This window comes from Benincasa hispida, chromosome 8 (genome assembly GCF_027475165.1).
Source record: "Benincasa hispida cultivar pf3 chromosome 8, pf3_genome.v1.1, whole genome shotgun sequence".
NCBI lineage: Eukaryota > Viridiplantae > Streptophyta > Magnoliopsida > Cucurbitales > Cucurbitaceae > Benincasa > Benincasa hispida.
The window spans coordinates 31,338,343-31,353,656 of record NC_143485.1 but is presented as its reverse complement, the minus strand read 5'-3'; the positions used below and the strand labels follow the sequence as shown (position 1 = coordinate 31,353,656).

At 35.8% G+C, this 15,314-nt stretch overlaps 1 protein-coding gene across 5 annotated transcripts; it reads right to left on the bottom strand.

Annotated features, from left to right (window-relative positions):
* Positions 1 to 3,919: 3,919 nt before the first annotated feature.
* LOC120083833 (protein ROOT HAIR DEFECTIVE 3 homolog 2) lies at positions 3,920 to 14,775 on the bottom strand. 5 transcript variants are annotated; one of them, XM_039039721.2, is made up of 23 exons: positions 14,502 to 14,775; positions 14,244 to 14,424; positions 13,299 to 13,365; positions 13,030 to 13,132; positions 12,741 to 12,811; positions 11,329 to 11,392; positions 11,182 to 11,247; positions 11,024 to 11,071; positions 10,476 to 10,538; positions 10,316 to 10,372; positions 9,923 to 10,081; positions 9,091 to 9,159; positions 8,910 to 9,001; positions 8,297 to 8,375; positions 7,475 to 7,640; positions 7,158 to 7,282; positions 6,776 to 7,038; positions 6,600 to 6,696; positions 6,362 to 6,511; positions 6,121 to 6,225; positions 5,231 to 5,325; positions 5,005 to 5,101; positions 3,920 to 4,604 (listed from the first exon to the last, which is right to left on the bottom strand). In XM_039039721.2, exons 2-23 carry the CDS (start codon positions 14,392 to 14,394, stop codon positions 4,293 to 4,295), a joined length of 2,499 nt encoding a protein of 832 aa, XP_038895649.1. In that variant the 5' UTR covers positions 14,395 to 14,424; positions 14,502 to 14,775; the 3' UTR covers positions 3,920 to 4,292. The 5 variants fall into 5 exon arrangements, with proteins under 5 accessions (XP_038895649.1, XP_038895650.1, XP_090172099.1 ...); XM_039039722.2 differs by having other exon boundaries at positions 14,244 to 14,371; positions 14,502 to 14,675; XM_090315973.1 differs by having other exon boundaries at positions 14,244 to 14,386; positions 14,502 to 14,636.
* Positions 14,776 to 15,314: the final 539 nt, after the last annotated feature.

The following is a 15,314-nucleotide window of genomic DNA, read 5'->3' as shown; positions in this document are numbered from 1 at the left end:
TAAACATAAAATCCATGGTTATCTGTATGTGACTCAAGCATGTATGTAGTGACATACAAGTGGATCATGTCTTAAGTGATAACCAAAATGGTCTATAGTATATGGATATAGGAGGGAAACCTTATCCTGGTAATGCTACGGATATGGCCCGCTTTGTGGAATGGTCACACGTGTTGTGACTTGTCACAGATGATATGATTCTGATTATTCACGTTGAGGACATGCGAGCGGGGGCATCCTATACAAAGAGTTTGTATAAGACCTGACCACGAAGTGTTAATGTCTCGTTATATAACACCATTCATGACAAAGACTTCACTTCACTAGGATGACCATAGGTAACATGACCTCAATCTTGAGTGAGTTGGGAACTCCTGCCATTGAGGGCGGTTCTTTGATTTGTATGGGTGGGAGTGGCCAGGTCGCTGATTCAAACCTACCATTTTGGAGATTCGTCTGATTTGAGAGTTGGGAACTTAGCTACACAAAATGGAATTCATTCCTTCCTCGAAGCAGGGGTAAATAGATAGATAGCTCCCTTAAGGGCTGATTCCGAGGCTTGAACGATGTGGCGCCACACACCTTCTCTTAGCCTGAGAGGTGTTCACACATAGTTAGACTATGTTGTATTGTTCATTAGAGGAATCAGTGGTACTTAAGAAGTGGATGTAACTACAGGGGAAAAACGGTAATTTGGTCCAGCTGTACTTACAAGCATCTGTGAAGAGTCATTGTACTCATGATTGGTTATATCCGATGGACACAGAAATATATCTGTGGTAAGAAGAGTGCAGTTGTTGGTCTTTAGTGAAATGTCTGACAGTTAATGGATGGTGAATCTCGTGGCTAAAGAGTTTAGTCAGCTATTCACAGACCGTTGGAGCTTCGAGCCATAGGTCCATTAGGTCCCCTGGGTAGCTTGGATAAAGTCGAGAACCAATGTTTAGGTTAATTTGAAATGTTCAAATTGATAAGAGGAAGTTCGATTATATATGATATAATTTGACTGGTTAATTATATATGATATAATTGGCTAAATGTACGAGATACATTATTTTGGAGGAAATTAGATATAAATATGATCTATATCAAGTAGAGGAGAAAATACTATAATAGATATGTGATATCAAACTATAGGTTAAAAATATAATATGATTATATTTATTAATATTTTAGTTGGTTAATTATATGATAATTAATCCAAAAATCACGTTTGGACGTGGGTTAGTGGGAATGAGTCGGTTATTGTAACCGATGAAATAAAAATGAAATTGTTTCAATTTGGAATGTTCAATCGTCGTCCAAAAGAAATCAGAAGATCACGTTGGTGAAAAGTAAACGATCGCTTAAAGAATCGAAAGCCTATACGATAGTCGCCTCATGCCTAAACGATCGTCCACCTTGCACCTAAACGATCGCACACTAGTTCCTACATGATGGCATAGCTTCTCTAAACAATCGTAGTGTGTGCTGATTTTGCTAAACGATCGTATACCATTTGCTAAACGATCATTCAGTAAAACCTACACGATCGTGTAGCTTCTCCTAAACGATAAGCATTTTGTTATGCGATAGCGTCTTTTTCCCTTCCACTTGCTTATCGCCTACACGATCTGGTTTTCCTCCTTCCTCTACCAAATTCACTAAGGACCACCTTTGGGTTCTCACTCCGAGAATACCCGGGGCTCTTTTCTGGTGGTGTCGTCCTCGTGGCATTTGTGTTCGTGTGGTTGTTCGTGCTGTTGTGTCAACGCTGCTGTTGGGCATTGGTTGTCGGGTGAAGGGTTTCGCTGTGTTAAGTTCCGAAGTTTGAAGATTGTCTTCAACTGGTATGACACTCTTTCCCTCGTTATTTTATTGTTCATAGCATGCTGTTAATTAAGATTTGTTTGCATAACTGTGCGTCTGAATGTATAATATGTATTTCGGTCACTGTGAGTTCAGGGCGATCCGAACGTGCTCATGGAACTCTTCAGTAAGAGATCCTTCACCAATTACCTCTTCAACAGCTAAGTTTCCCATACATAAATACTTAGTATATGACAAGCTTTCCTCTTATTACAAGCACTTTGCCTTATTCATTTCCTCTATTTTTTAACCTGATTTCAGGTTGTTCCCCATAAAATTGACGCAAAGCAATGACTGAAGAACTCAAGCCATGGAAACAAACAACACCTGGTCTGTTGTTTCTCTGCCTGCTGACAAACATTCAATTGGATGCAAATGGGTTTACAAAGTTAAGTTTAAAGCAGATGGAAATATCGAAAGGTACAAGGCTCACTTGGTTGCAAAAGGGTATACTCAGCAAGAGGGGCTTGACTATATCGAAACCTTTTTACCAGTAGTAAAGCTTGTGACTGTCAAAGTCTTGCTAACAATAACAACTTCACTCAATTGGTCCTTAGTCCAACTCGACGTGAACAATGCATTCTTACATGGTGATCTTCTTGAAGAGGTATATATGGACCTTCCTTTAGGTTATAAACATGATCATGTTACATCTAAGGGGGAGAAACTTGTATGCAAGCTTCACAAATCAATCTATGGGTTGAAACAAGCTTCTCGCCAATGGTTTGATAAGTTTTCTCATGCCATTTTACAGCTTGGCTTCAAGCAATCACTTATTCTCTATTTGTTCGTGGCAGTGGTACTTTTTTCATTGCACTTTTGGCCTATGTAGATGATATTATCATTGCTGGTTCTTCTACTAATGAGATCACTTGTTTAAAACAACTATCGAATGCCAAGTTTAAGTTGAAAGACTTGGGATCATTGCGCTACTTCCTTGGATTAGAAATTGCTCGATCAGCAAAAGTTATATTTTTATCCCAAATGAACTATGCACTACATCTATTAGAAGATTCAGGCTTTCTAGCAACTAAGCCTTCTTCTGTTCCTATTAATCCTAATGCAAAATTGAGTACTAATGGAAGCACATTGCTGAAAGATCCAAGTTTGTAATCACTTGATTGGAAAGCTTCTATGTTTGACCATTTCTCGTCTGGATATCACGTTTGTTGTCCATAAGCTTAGCCAGTTCGTTGCTAAACTAAGACAGTCTCATTTACATGCTATTCACACTCTTTTAAGATATCTCAAGTCATCTCCTGGACAAGGTAAATTCTTACAAGCTTCATCGTCATTTCAACTAAAAGCCTTTTCTGATGCTGATTGGGCCTCGTGTCTTGATTCACGAAAATCTACTACAAGTTTTTGCATTTGTCTTGGAGAGTCTCTTGCTTCTTGGAAAGTTGAGAAGCAAAGTACTGTCTCTTGATCTTCAGCTGAGGCAGAATATCGTACATTGGCTGCCACTACTAGTGAGTTGCTTTGGTTACATCAGCTGCTGTCCGATTTACAGATATCCTCAACCCAGCCAACTCTGATATTTTCTGATAATGAAGCTGCTATTCACGTTGCCACTAACCCAATGTTCCATGAACGTACAAAGCACATTGAACTAAATTGTTATTTTGTTCATGATCATGTTACCAAAGGGACTGTGAAGCTAATGCCTATTTGGTCTTCTTCCCAGCTAACTGAAGTCACTTTCTCCTTTTGTTTTTCTTCATTTACTGTCCAAGATGGGTGTCGTTAATTTCCTCACTCCATCTTGAGGGAGAGTATTAGAATTAGTTTACATTTTATATTTTAACTAGAGTTAGTTTATAATTCACTGTATCTAATGTATATATTACTTCTGATATACTTTAATAAAATGAGAAAAATATTTTATCTAAAAACTCGAGTTTCAATAGATGTGTGAAAAGATTATACATTAACGATTTTAAATCAAAATTTTAATTCAGAATCCAAGTTAATTCACTTGGTTATAAATTGATATTTTCACAAATGTATGATATAAAACTATCACTGCCCTGCTATGAATGAACCATGCAAAGTTGATAACAGCAACAAATACTCAAACCACAGATTTCTTTATCACATTGATATATAAACTTTGCTCGTTTTAATCCATTCCCCAAACACTAGTCATATATATATATATACACACATGTATAATTTGCACATACAATTACAGGACATATTACACGTATTACATTGACACAGGAAGTCATTTATATAAATATACATGTATAATTTGCACATTACACTATTACCGGACATACTACACGTATTATATTGCATGTGATCTTAAGATATAGATCATATTGTTTTATAACGTGTACCAATTCCAGCTTTAGAAGACTTCCATTCCAAAATTATTCTCACCCATATACATCAATGTACATTCCACCCACGTTGATTGTACTGTGAAACACGAACATTCATTAGAGCTCATCAGCTTCTCGGAAGCTTTTAACCTGCCTGTACACCACCTTCGGGCTCGAGCATTCCGTTTCGCTGTCAGAGCATGAGTCAACATTGGATGATACCGATGACTCGACATTGGTTGCAGCTAATGGCTCCAGAATTGTATTAGTATCAGGATTTGATTGAACTGTCTGACTTCTGAAACTATGAGAGTTTGAAGGTCTTGTTGGTTGGGGATTTGTATATACATGAGCTTCTTCAGCAAGTGTTTTAAGTAGGTTCATAACAGATGGAAGTAACTGGGATGAAATGGAAAGTAGTCCGACCAACTGATAAAAAATACGAGCAGAAGCCAAAATCAGCAAAATCATTACCAAGAACCCATAAAAGCACTACCGAGTGCGAAAACATGTTCGGGCTCTGAGGGATGATGTATTATTACTAATGAAAACCATATATTTATTATTGTAAAATGTTAGACTAGAATTTCACAACAAATATCAGCTGCAAAAGAGGAACGCAATTATTCAAAATTAATAATTAAGTCATTTTTACTTGGTCCATAGATGTTATTAGTGTATGTCTTCATTTTGAGATTAATTGATGATATTTTTTTAATGTTTTGTGATGTTAAACTCTCCAATTTACAGATATTATTAATGGATCCATTGACATATCGACAAATATTTCAATCCTTGCTTGTGCCTATATCGCAAGATTGTAACTTACCGGCCCACTTTGAAACGCCCTCCCAATGTCCATTTGAATCCATAGGGCCTTCGAGAGTAGATATACCACAAATATAACGATGAGATAGAGTGGATTCCTATTGCATTTAATATTATTTTAAAAAAAAAAAAAAAAAGGAAAAATAAGCACGGTTTATGGACTGGGAAATGAGAAATTAAATTAACATCAATTACTAAGCATGATGATAATAGAATCCTGCTCATACCTTAATAGAAGCATAATTTCATTGAAGCCGAGGATAAACATTGCCAGAATTGCCCATGGAGGAGGCACCCAGTTGTTTCTCCTCTTATAAGCCTCCTGAAAATAGCAGGCGTGTAATGTTAATAACAAGCAAAAACAGTCTCTAATTCAAGCTTGTGGATACGACAAAACAAAGAAGAAAGGAATTAAATCAAAACTACGTAACCTTTCCATGTTTCTACATGAAAACAAAAAAGAAAAAGGATAATCGATGAATAGGAAATCGTTAAGCCACAACTTTACAAGGCACCTAGATAAGAATATTTTAGTATGATATTAGTAAGCAGTATAAGGGCAATTAGATAGGAAGTTGGTGAATCTTAAGAATATATTCGTATGGTATTAGTCAGTGGTACAAGGGTATTTAGATCGGAAGTTGGTGAATCTTGTTATAACTAGGAGGAGGGTGAGTGAGTGAAGGTAGGCAATAGTTGAGTGACTTACGGTTTGGGTTAGCATATTCTATTCAAAAGGGAGGTTTCAAGCCCCAGTTTATCCTTGTAATTCTTCATCCTAATATTTCAATATATTTCAATCTTAATCTAGTTAGAGGTATCCTAACAAACTTCTCGTAATGAAACTTCAAAATGAAATTCTCTATTGCAACAAGATCTTTTACACAAGTATTCATCATCAGACTTTTCCAAATCGTTAAGATTTAGACCTTGCCTTCGAGATGTTTTCCATAAAAATCGAGGACTTGGACCAGTGAGAAGGTATAAGCTATTTGATATGTATGAAACCCACACCAACTCATGGGAGAAAAAATAGAACTTCAAAATCAACTTGTAGGTAAATGAAGAGTAAGATATATGGTATAGCAAGCCCAAAAATGTGCATGAAAAACTGGACCTGTGCTGTTATAGCTTGAGTAACCATATATTCGGTCTCTGATTTGAACTGCCTCCACAAGGACTTGCACTGCACTGGTGTAATCAAAGTATCCTTTTCCGACACCTAATTCATGAGCATTGTTTTTTTCTCATGAGTAGATTGTTTCATAATGCTATTAATGCATTGAAATCGAAGGTAAAAGAGTTCAAAGCCTCGCTAGAGGTCTAAAGCAAGACAACAACGATCCTTCCTCCATTACCTTCTCCCATGTACTTGAGGCAAGAGGATCAGAGGAAGGTCCAGAACTTGCAACAGCTTCGTTCATCAAAGATGATGTGAGAATATTTTCAATAGTATCTGGCTTCTCGTCTAAACGTATAGCAACCAAAATGGATAAAATCTTCAAGGACTACAAGAAAGTAATAGTTCGTCTTCTAAGCTTTAATATGCAGACTAAATTGGAATTAAGATTAATCATTGAAATCCTAGAAACTCACTGCTGCACGAGCTTCTTTAGTAATAGTTCTAATATCTTCCTCCCCAGTCCAGGTCCTAGGCAATGAATCATTGTCATGATAAAAGACGGTTGAAAACCTGAAGGAAAGAAACCAGGGAAATGAATAACTAATACAAAGAGAGAGATAAGGATCAGATCAAACATGTCACTTTCTACCTATCCTTCATGTGCATTAGAACCTTGTTTGCTTCTTCTCTTACTCTGTTTTCCACCACATTTCTAGCATGGTTCCTTAGATTTAGAACCATGTTGTCTACTTTTTCTTGATCCAACTCAAAACCAGCAATATCAGTTGAAAACTTTGATATGGTAATTTCAGTCTCATGTTGAAGAATCTTTCTTATTGAAGCCCAGGTATCCTTCCCACTAGCTTCAAGTAGAGATCTTACTGGTTGACTCAGTGCTTCAGTAAGCCGTTTCTGTAGATTAAAATGCATATGTTTATTAACATAACATAACAAAAAGTATAGCATCCATCAATCTGCAGGAAGTGGAAGGGGGAAGAGAGCATGCAAATTCCATTAAGTCAGAAACTTACCTCGTAGATGGCTATCATTCCTGAAAGCTTTTCATTTTGAACAGATAATACATGCCTCTCTATATCATGGCGTAGTTTTTCCCGGAATTTTGATGGGTCCCAATTTGCTTGTTGCACAGCAGCATCTAAGAGCGAAAGATTGGTTAATTAATGGAAGCAAGCACACGAGATTATAATTTCTACTCGTTTTATACAATTGCTTCTGAATGTAAAATAGAAGACTTCAATCTCAGAAAATGCTCGAGCAAACCAACCATCATATACTTTTAAAATTTATGGCAATTAATAAGAGAATAAACTATAATATGCTATTTCACCTGCAAACCCTTGGTCAATCTCAAGCATGCAAGTTTCAGTGCATTTGCGAACAGTTGATGCAAATCCTTCTCCATCTTTCATAGACTGTTCAAGTCTTTTTTTAAAATCCTCAAAGGCTTTAGACCGCAGATGTCCCAACATGACAACATAAGAAGGATACACAAACTGCAAAGTGCATATCAGCAGGAATCAGATAATAATCCTACAAACTGAAAGCAAAGTCAAAAAGAGAGCCTTTCTATGCGAAGAAAATTATTGTGGTCGTGGTTCCAAACAACGTTCAAGGTAATACATTCAAACCTCAACTAATCACTAATTAAGGATACATAAACTGCAAGGCACATATCACTAGGTCAATCCCCAGTGGTTAGAATCGATTACTTATTGAGCAAACGTCAATCTGAGTGCTACCCTTTTGGATTTAAAGCATCCACAAAATGTAATGAAGCTTTTGATGTAAGGACGTTATTCTTATTATATCAGCATTGTGCTCTTTAAGTAGACAATGACTGAGAAGATGTTAAAGAGTAAAATTAATGTCTCTAGCATCACAAATCAAATTCAAAAGGTTGAAACAGATTATGCTTCAAATTTTGCTGTGTGTCTGCCAACACAAGTAATACTGTTTATGCAATCCATTAGTCAAAACTTCACAAATGGAACTAAAAGGAATTACTAGATCATTCTTGAAGTATAGCAAAAATAATATGTACACAATGAACAACCAACATGCAATCAGCTATAAAACCTTTCTCATTCCACAGCAGGAAAAGGAGGGTGGGGTGGCAGCTTTGCAATAGAATAAAATGCTCCAGACTAACCTCCAATACCCTTAACACCAGTTGTTTTCGTTTAGCATTTTTCACTTCTTCATCAAAAAATGCTGCCTCTGAATCGTATCTATGGGTAAAAAGTAATAGAAGATTAAGAAACTAACCCACATATGTTCATGCATAAAATGTAGATGTGATAAACCATGAGCGAGATGAGGAAATTGCACAAGAATCACAAAAGATCAAACTTGGAACAGTTTTCCTTGTCCAAATGAATGATGCAATAATTTGGCTAAATTATTGAACAAGAGATTATTTTAAGAAGCAAACAAACTTGCACCACTCAAGAAACTCTACACCGATCCTCCTCCTACGACCATGAGTGAACATTAATAACATTAGCAAGTATTAGCCGCTGGCTATTTTTTCTTCCCTCTTCCCTGCCTGTTCGATCGTGAAGAAAAACACTACACTATATTACTACTATCGTTTCTTCCCTGCATTTTTCAGCAGCCATGTATATGGATAGGAAGTATTAGACTCTGGAGTTGGTAGATCTAAAATTAACTTACACTCCTGAGTAGTAGAATAGGTTAAAACAAGTTCCATGAAAGTGCTTTAATTTAAGTGATAAATGATCCTAAATCAGATGAAAACATACTCTTTGAAATAGGATTCTAAGATCGAGCTCAGCTTTTTCCCAAAGCCCAATACAGGACCCTTTTTCACTGCTCCATCTAATGCCAACCACCTCTGAGTAAAAGCCAAATCAAGTTATCAAAGCCAATCTAGAAAAATTCTTAAGTAAAAGGACACAGAAAGGGGATTCAAATATGTCAAACCTCATCGGTGGTCAAGTGACTAAACTTCTCATTTGCGATCTCTTCACACCGCACACTGGCAACCATTACCTGATAATATTAATTAATCTCATATCAGAAACTGGAAATCAATTGTCCTGGAAAAATAAAATGCAATACGGAGTGATGATAATATCAAAGAAATTAACATGATGGAAACCCATCGACTTTCTTCATTTCCTTTTACTGTTAGAATATCTTTCCTCATCATCTTAAAGATGCTAGAGCTTGATCTATAAGTCCTAATTTTTTTATCAGCGGGAAGCTTGAACCATCCCCTTCACACAATAATATGATTAAACAAAGGTTAAATCATGTTCACTTGGTTGCCACCCATCAAAATACATCATTCATATACAAACTTAATACATGACGGAAGATATTCATCATCTTTGATACGCTGTTCCCTATCTTCATTGACTTGGGTGGATATGTTTTGAAGCACCAGCACCTTACTTTAACTTGCATATTTTTTCTCATTTTGGTCTAAATTTTTAAGAGGAACTATCTTCAGCACAGTGTTGAGTATTGACATCAACTCAACCATGGACTCATGGCAAACACAATGGGAAAGACAAAAAGAGAGAAGTACAAAGAGTCCCTACCGCGAATATTTCTATTTGGACTGTACTTGGAGTAGGATACTTTGTACTTCATAGATACTTTACGGGATATTGATTACAAAGGTTATATATCTTTTTAATGAAATTTATAACATCTTCAAATCCTTTCCGTCTTCCCTTGGTTTATATATCAATCATGTACCCTACAAATGAAATTTATCTCATCTTGAGGAAGAGAGTAAAAATAGAACCTTGTGGGCAGGGAGGTTTAGGTCCTTATTTTCCTTTATGACTTTCCATATTTGCTGCAGACTGAAAGAAAGTCCTGAAGCAGGGATAACACCTCGTCGATCACCTGCTATTCCTCCAGGAGAAATAGAATGAAAAAACCGTTGCCTCAGTTGAGCAACCTACATAAGACAGATCATAAAACATAGCAATTGAATTTAACAGTAACAGTAGGTATCAGCGGAAGGAAGAAAAACTCTGGAGGCAAATATCAGTAGAATAGATTTGAATCAATGATCGCTGCAACGCAATGCAAAATACGCACTTGTTATCCCTAATTAAAAAATATATACTAAATGCTGGAAAAATCATTAAATTAGTGTGCAGCCAGCCATGGTAACTTGTAAAAATGCTACCTCTTCTTTAAACTTCCTTTCTTTCTCTTCATAGCTTGACAAAGCAAAGATTTCCACCTTTAAGCCAAAATATTTCAATTAGGCATACATGATAATGAAAATTCCTACAAATAGACGTTGAAATAAAGATATACAATGGCAATCATAAGAACAAACTTACATTAAAAAATTCACTGAGGGGAGTATCCTTAAGGGAATCTGGTTTCTGAACAGATTTCCATATCTGCACCAAGAAGGGGAAAGAAAATCTCAGTAGAGGACACTTGAACTGCAGGCCCTTAAATAGCTTTACTAGAAGGGGACACCATGATACAAGTAGAACCACCTCCACCTCTTCAGAATAGATATTTCAAATAAGTTCACGATGCTCAGCCTCAAAAGTTGAAATATTTAATTTTCTGAACAGGACTATTTGGTTGACATATCGAATCTAAGCAAATCAATTTTCTTGCTCTAGCTGGTGTACACAACCAATGAACAGACTTGACAATTCTGTATTATGAGACATCTACAGAACATTTCCGGCAAAACAACTTCCAGTTACTAAACAATTTTCATCTTTCTTCAGCATCATAGAATTCTCCACCAACATTTTGAAAGAGTGGAGACAGACAGTAAGGACTAATCTCCAAAACATGTTTATTTTAATTACCCAGAAAGAATGGTTAAAGTCTTTGCAGTACAGTAGAGCACCAAAGAAATGAGTACCTTCTGAATATCTTCCTTCAGAATTGATTCCAAATGCCGAAATGGGGTCTGCATGGTTATCCAAGTACAAGAATATCGGGAAAAACATTTAACAAGACTGAAATGTGAGCTGTTTGTAAGGAACACATAATAGTTGACTTGTTAAGTCAACAACCAACCTTAGTTTTGTCACGTATAACAAATAGTAGAGTTGTTTTACGAGGGCTGAACAACCGTATCATGACCTACAATTAGCAGTAAATGCAACAAAATGTCATTTACTGAAGCCTTACGTCAAACAGAAAATAAACCCGTAGCGATATTACCTCAAAGACTGTCTTCAGTAGAGGCCTGTTTGCAGCATGCTCTCGACCAATATCATGGCACCATCTGTACATGGTTTACAAGAAATATGATCACCACTTCAAGCGTCAAAATCATTTGTACTCCATGTAATCAGGAAATAGAACTCAAAAGAAAATTTTGTAGCTGGGATAATCTGCGTACTCATACATCAAACCAAATAACAGAAAGATATCTGAGGTATGTTTGTTTGTAATCTCTGCCACAAAACAGGGTAGCCTAATGGTAATGACTCTTGTCCATCATCCAGCTAACTTATGGTCAATTGAAAAGAGTAAGCTACCAAGTAAAACTTTTCAAATACAAGTCTTACTCATCAGAAACTTGCAGGTTAAGAGCCTCTTTAAATATGCAAAAACTTTATGTCTTACATTCACTAAGACTCATAAATCTGGGCAGACTATTGTAATAAAGAGTAAAATTATATAAAAGACACCACTAGTGGATACCTAAACATAACCTTGATATTTGCAATAATACACGGTTAGCATATATGCAATAACATGATAACCTGCTTACAACTCACAAGCACCTATTGAGGAAGCCCTGTAATTTTCTATTGTTAAAAAAAAAATGTTAGAATCCTATCTTTCTCCTACAAAGGTTCATCAAACCATTAACATACACTTTGATTTTGGCAAAGTGTCTGTGTCGGACATGAATATGTTCAGACACGCTTTGGACACGTGCCCAAAATGCTAAAACATGTGTATGTTAATTTCAGACACGGCTTGACAGCTTGGATACGACTGAAAAATATCTAACCTAAAAGATGAGGGATTAAAGTTGAGATTCTCATATAAATTTGATCTTTATATATTGATCAATCCTAAAGTATTAGGATGACATCTTCATCCTCTAGTCATAGTCAACTAAATCTTTTTATATCTTTTAAGATCTCAAATGCCATTAATCGACTTAACTTTGTATGTTTTTTAGTGAAGCATATTTTGTTTTTATGTTAAATTTACATGTTTTATGTAATAAAGAATAATTAATATATTAATATAGACACGTATATTTTATGTTAAAAAAACATGTCCCCACGTTTAAGAAATTGATGTGTCACCGTGTTTGTGTCCATGTTGTGCTTCTAACTAGAATCTTCTAATATGGAGCTAATTTTTCATCCCTCAAGCTCTACTTGGTAGTTATGAGTCTTATGACTCGTCCGATTGAAAAGGTATACACTTTTTACTTGTTACTTTTCATGAAGTAAAGGTTTCATTCTTGAAGTTGTTTCTCCTTTCTGTCCCATTCTCTTCTTTATAAATAAAATTTATTTTTTAGAAAAATAGTAATAATAGCCACGATTGTTATAACAGTATTAATAAAAATTCAAAGGAAGCAAACAGTTCTTAACGCCAAATCTTACATATTTATCAAGATGACATCAGAGATTGCCAAAGCAAAAAGTGCACTCTGTTTCTCAAAAGTAGTATCATCCTGAAAGTAGAAAAAATTTAGAGTAGACAAAAAGTTTTTAACATGATTGGACAAAATGTTAACAATAATAACACTTGTACAAACGTCCATTGGTTCTTTTATTTCATATTGACCTATTCACAACAATGCATGCACAAACCCATGGCAGGAATTCATAAGTTAGAAACAGGTATAAAAGAATAATAATAATAATAATAATCCCAAAACCACACTTTTACCTCTCCTCTTTCTCTTCCATCAGTGCCCTCCAAGTCCATGGCAATTGTGCAGGGCTCAATGCCAACACACTTCGCCACCCAAATGCCCTTGGTAGTTTGAACCCTAAGTTATATTTTATTAGCTTAGTCTCACATGGTAATATACACGAAGGAGTATAGTTATAAATTAAGAATTAGAAACCAGTATAAATTTTATACGCCTTCATAACCCCAACTATATGGTTTCAGCGGGCGTGTGTCAAGAGAAAACACAGGGTAGAGGAAAGAACCTTCCCTTGTACGCATCCATCTCCCTGAAATTTGTGTGGAAAAGATGATTCAGTAATGTGCTCTTCCCTGACCATACAGAAGGAAGGAGGAGAAAAAAGTATTAGCACAATATATTAGACACATCAGATCCATAAAATGAGGAGAGAATCTCAGGTTACAGAATATGCGATCTATGGATCATTACTCCCACAAAAAGACAATGGGGTATAGAGCTCTTAGGCATTCCCAATTGACTAGACAACAACACTGACTTTCTCCCAGGACAAAAGACAAAAGGGACGAATGATGTAATACCATGCACAAGCACGACATTATGATTTTTAGAACTTGAGAACACAGTTATACAAAAGTAATGAAACAGATCCTGCACAAGTAAGGTCGTAAGCACAACATTATGACATTAAGCCATCTTCATCTGAAGGTACATTAGTGACAATCTTTTCCCCGCCTTTTCCATGCTCTAGTATTTAGCATAACCAAAAGAGTAACCAAACTCCAAAAAAAGTAGCTATGAGTTTTTTTATCACGAAAGATGCTAGAGTTTCTTTCGAACCACAGCCTCTAAAGGAGGGCGAAGATCCCATTGGACCAAAAGATTTTCGCCTTCAGCATTTAACTGAGGACCGTCAATATGAAATCTGATGCAACGTTATCCCCATTCATTAAACATTTTCATTTCCATTTCTACATTCCGACAAAGACCAACACCACACCAAATTGCAATTTTAGGACGGAAGTTTTGCAAGCAAGCTAGCTAGCAAAGCAATGTAGAGGAAATGAGAATGATAAATTACAACCTTTGTTCTAACAACAAAATGCATTGAGATAGATATAAAAGGATCAAAATGCAACGACGGACTAGGTTTCTTATATGCAATTGCAGGCTAACCAGCAGAAACAAAAAAACAAAATGATTCGAACAAGTGTAACCTCCATAAACATACCACTACTCTGCGGTCCCATGATAGAGACCACCGCATAGGAAAGGCCACATTCAGCCAACTTAATCTTCCGGACGAAATCTTCAAGGCCAGTAGCGTTGAACTCGCCATTTTTATCAATCAGCTGCGTCCTGAAACAGTCGTCTCTACTCATGTCGAAATTAGAGAGAGAACCAAAACAGAGCTGGAAATTTGAGGTGTAGATGGGGAATCACTGGGGAGAAGTTAGACGAAAGATGAAATTAAGAGCAGAAGGTTTACTTGGAGCGAAAGAAAGGCTTTGAGCCTTTGCCTAGTGCAGAAGCTGAAGGTTTATTCCTCTGTCTGTAAAGAGAAGTTGAGAAGCTTGGACAAGACGAAGAGCTTTGGGGTGCGTTGCAGACTTGCAGTAATGGCGGAAACTGTGGGTTTGGTATAAATACGTGTCCGTCGGGGACCGCCGGTGATATCAACCGCCACCGCTCGCCGTATCTTCCAGAACAAACCGCCTCATGTCATTATCGGCTAAATTACAAACTTAGCCCTGAAATTTTCTGCTTTTTTTAATGTTAAAATATTATTTAAATCTTTATATACTTCAAAGTGGTTTAATTTTGGTTCATGTATTTTTAATTTGTTTAATTTTAGTCTTTATATTTTCATTTAATCTTAAACTTAGTATCAAATTTTAGTTTATTATGGATTTCTCATATAAATTGTGATTTAATAGCATTTTTACAACAAAATTTGAAAACGTATGCACAAAGAAAATGTATTTTCTTGTATGAAAATTATTATTATTATTTAGACTAAATTATACAAAATACCCTTATACTTTTGTATTTTTTGTCAAAAATATCCTTGAACTTTCAAAAGTTTAAAAATACCCTTAAACTTCTATATAGAGTTCAAAAATACTCTTATCATAAGTTTTGGATAGAAACCATTAGTATTTTGTGTCAAAAATATTTCTGAACTTTCAAAAGTTTCAAAAATACTTTTAAATAAAAAGTTCAATAATACTAAATGAATAGAAATCTTTAATACTTTTTTTTTTGTTGGGATAGATGTCCTAAAGCCTTATAACTATATGTT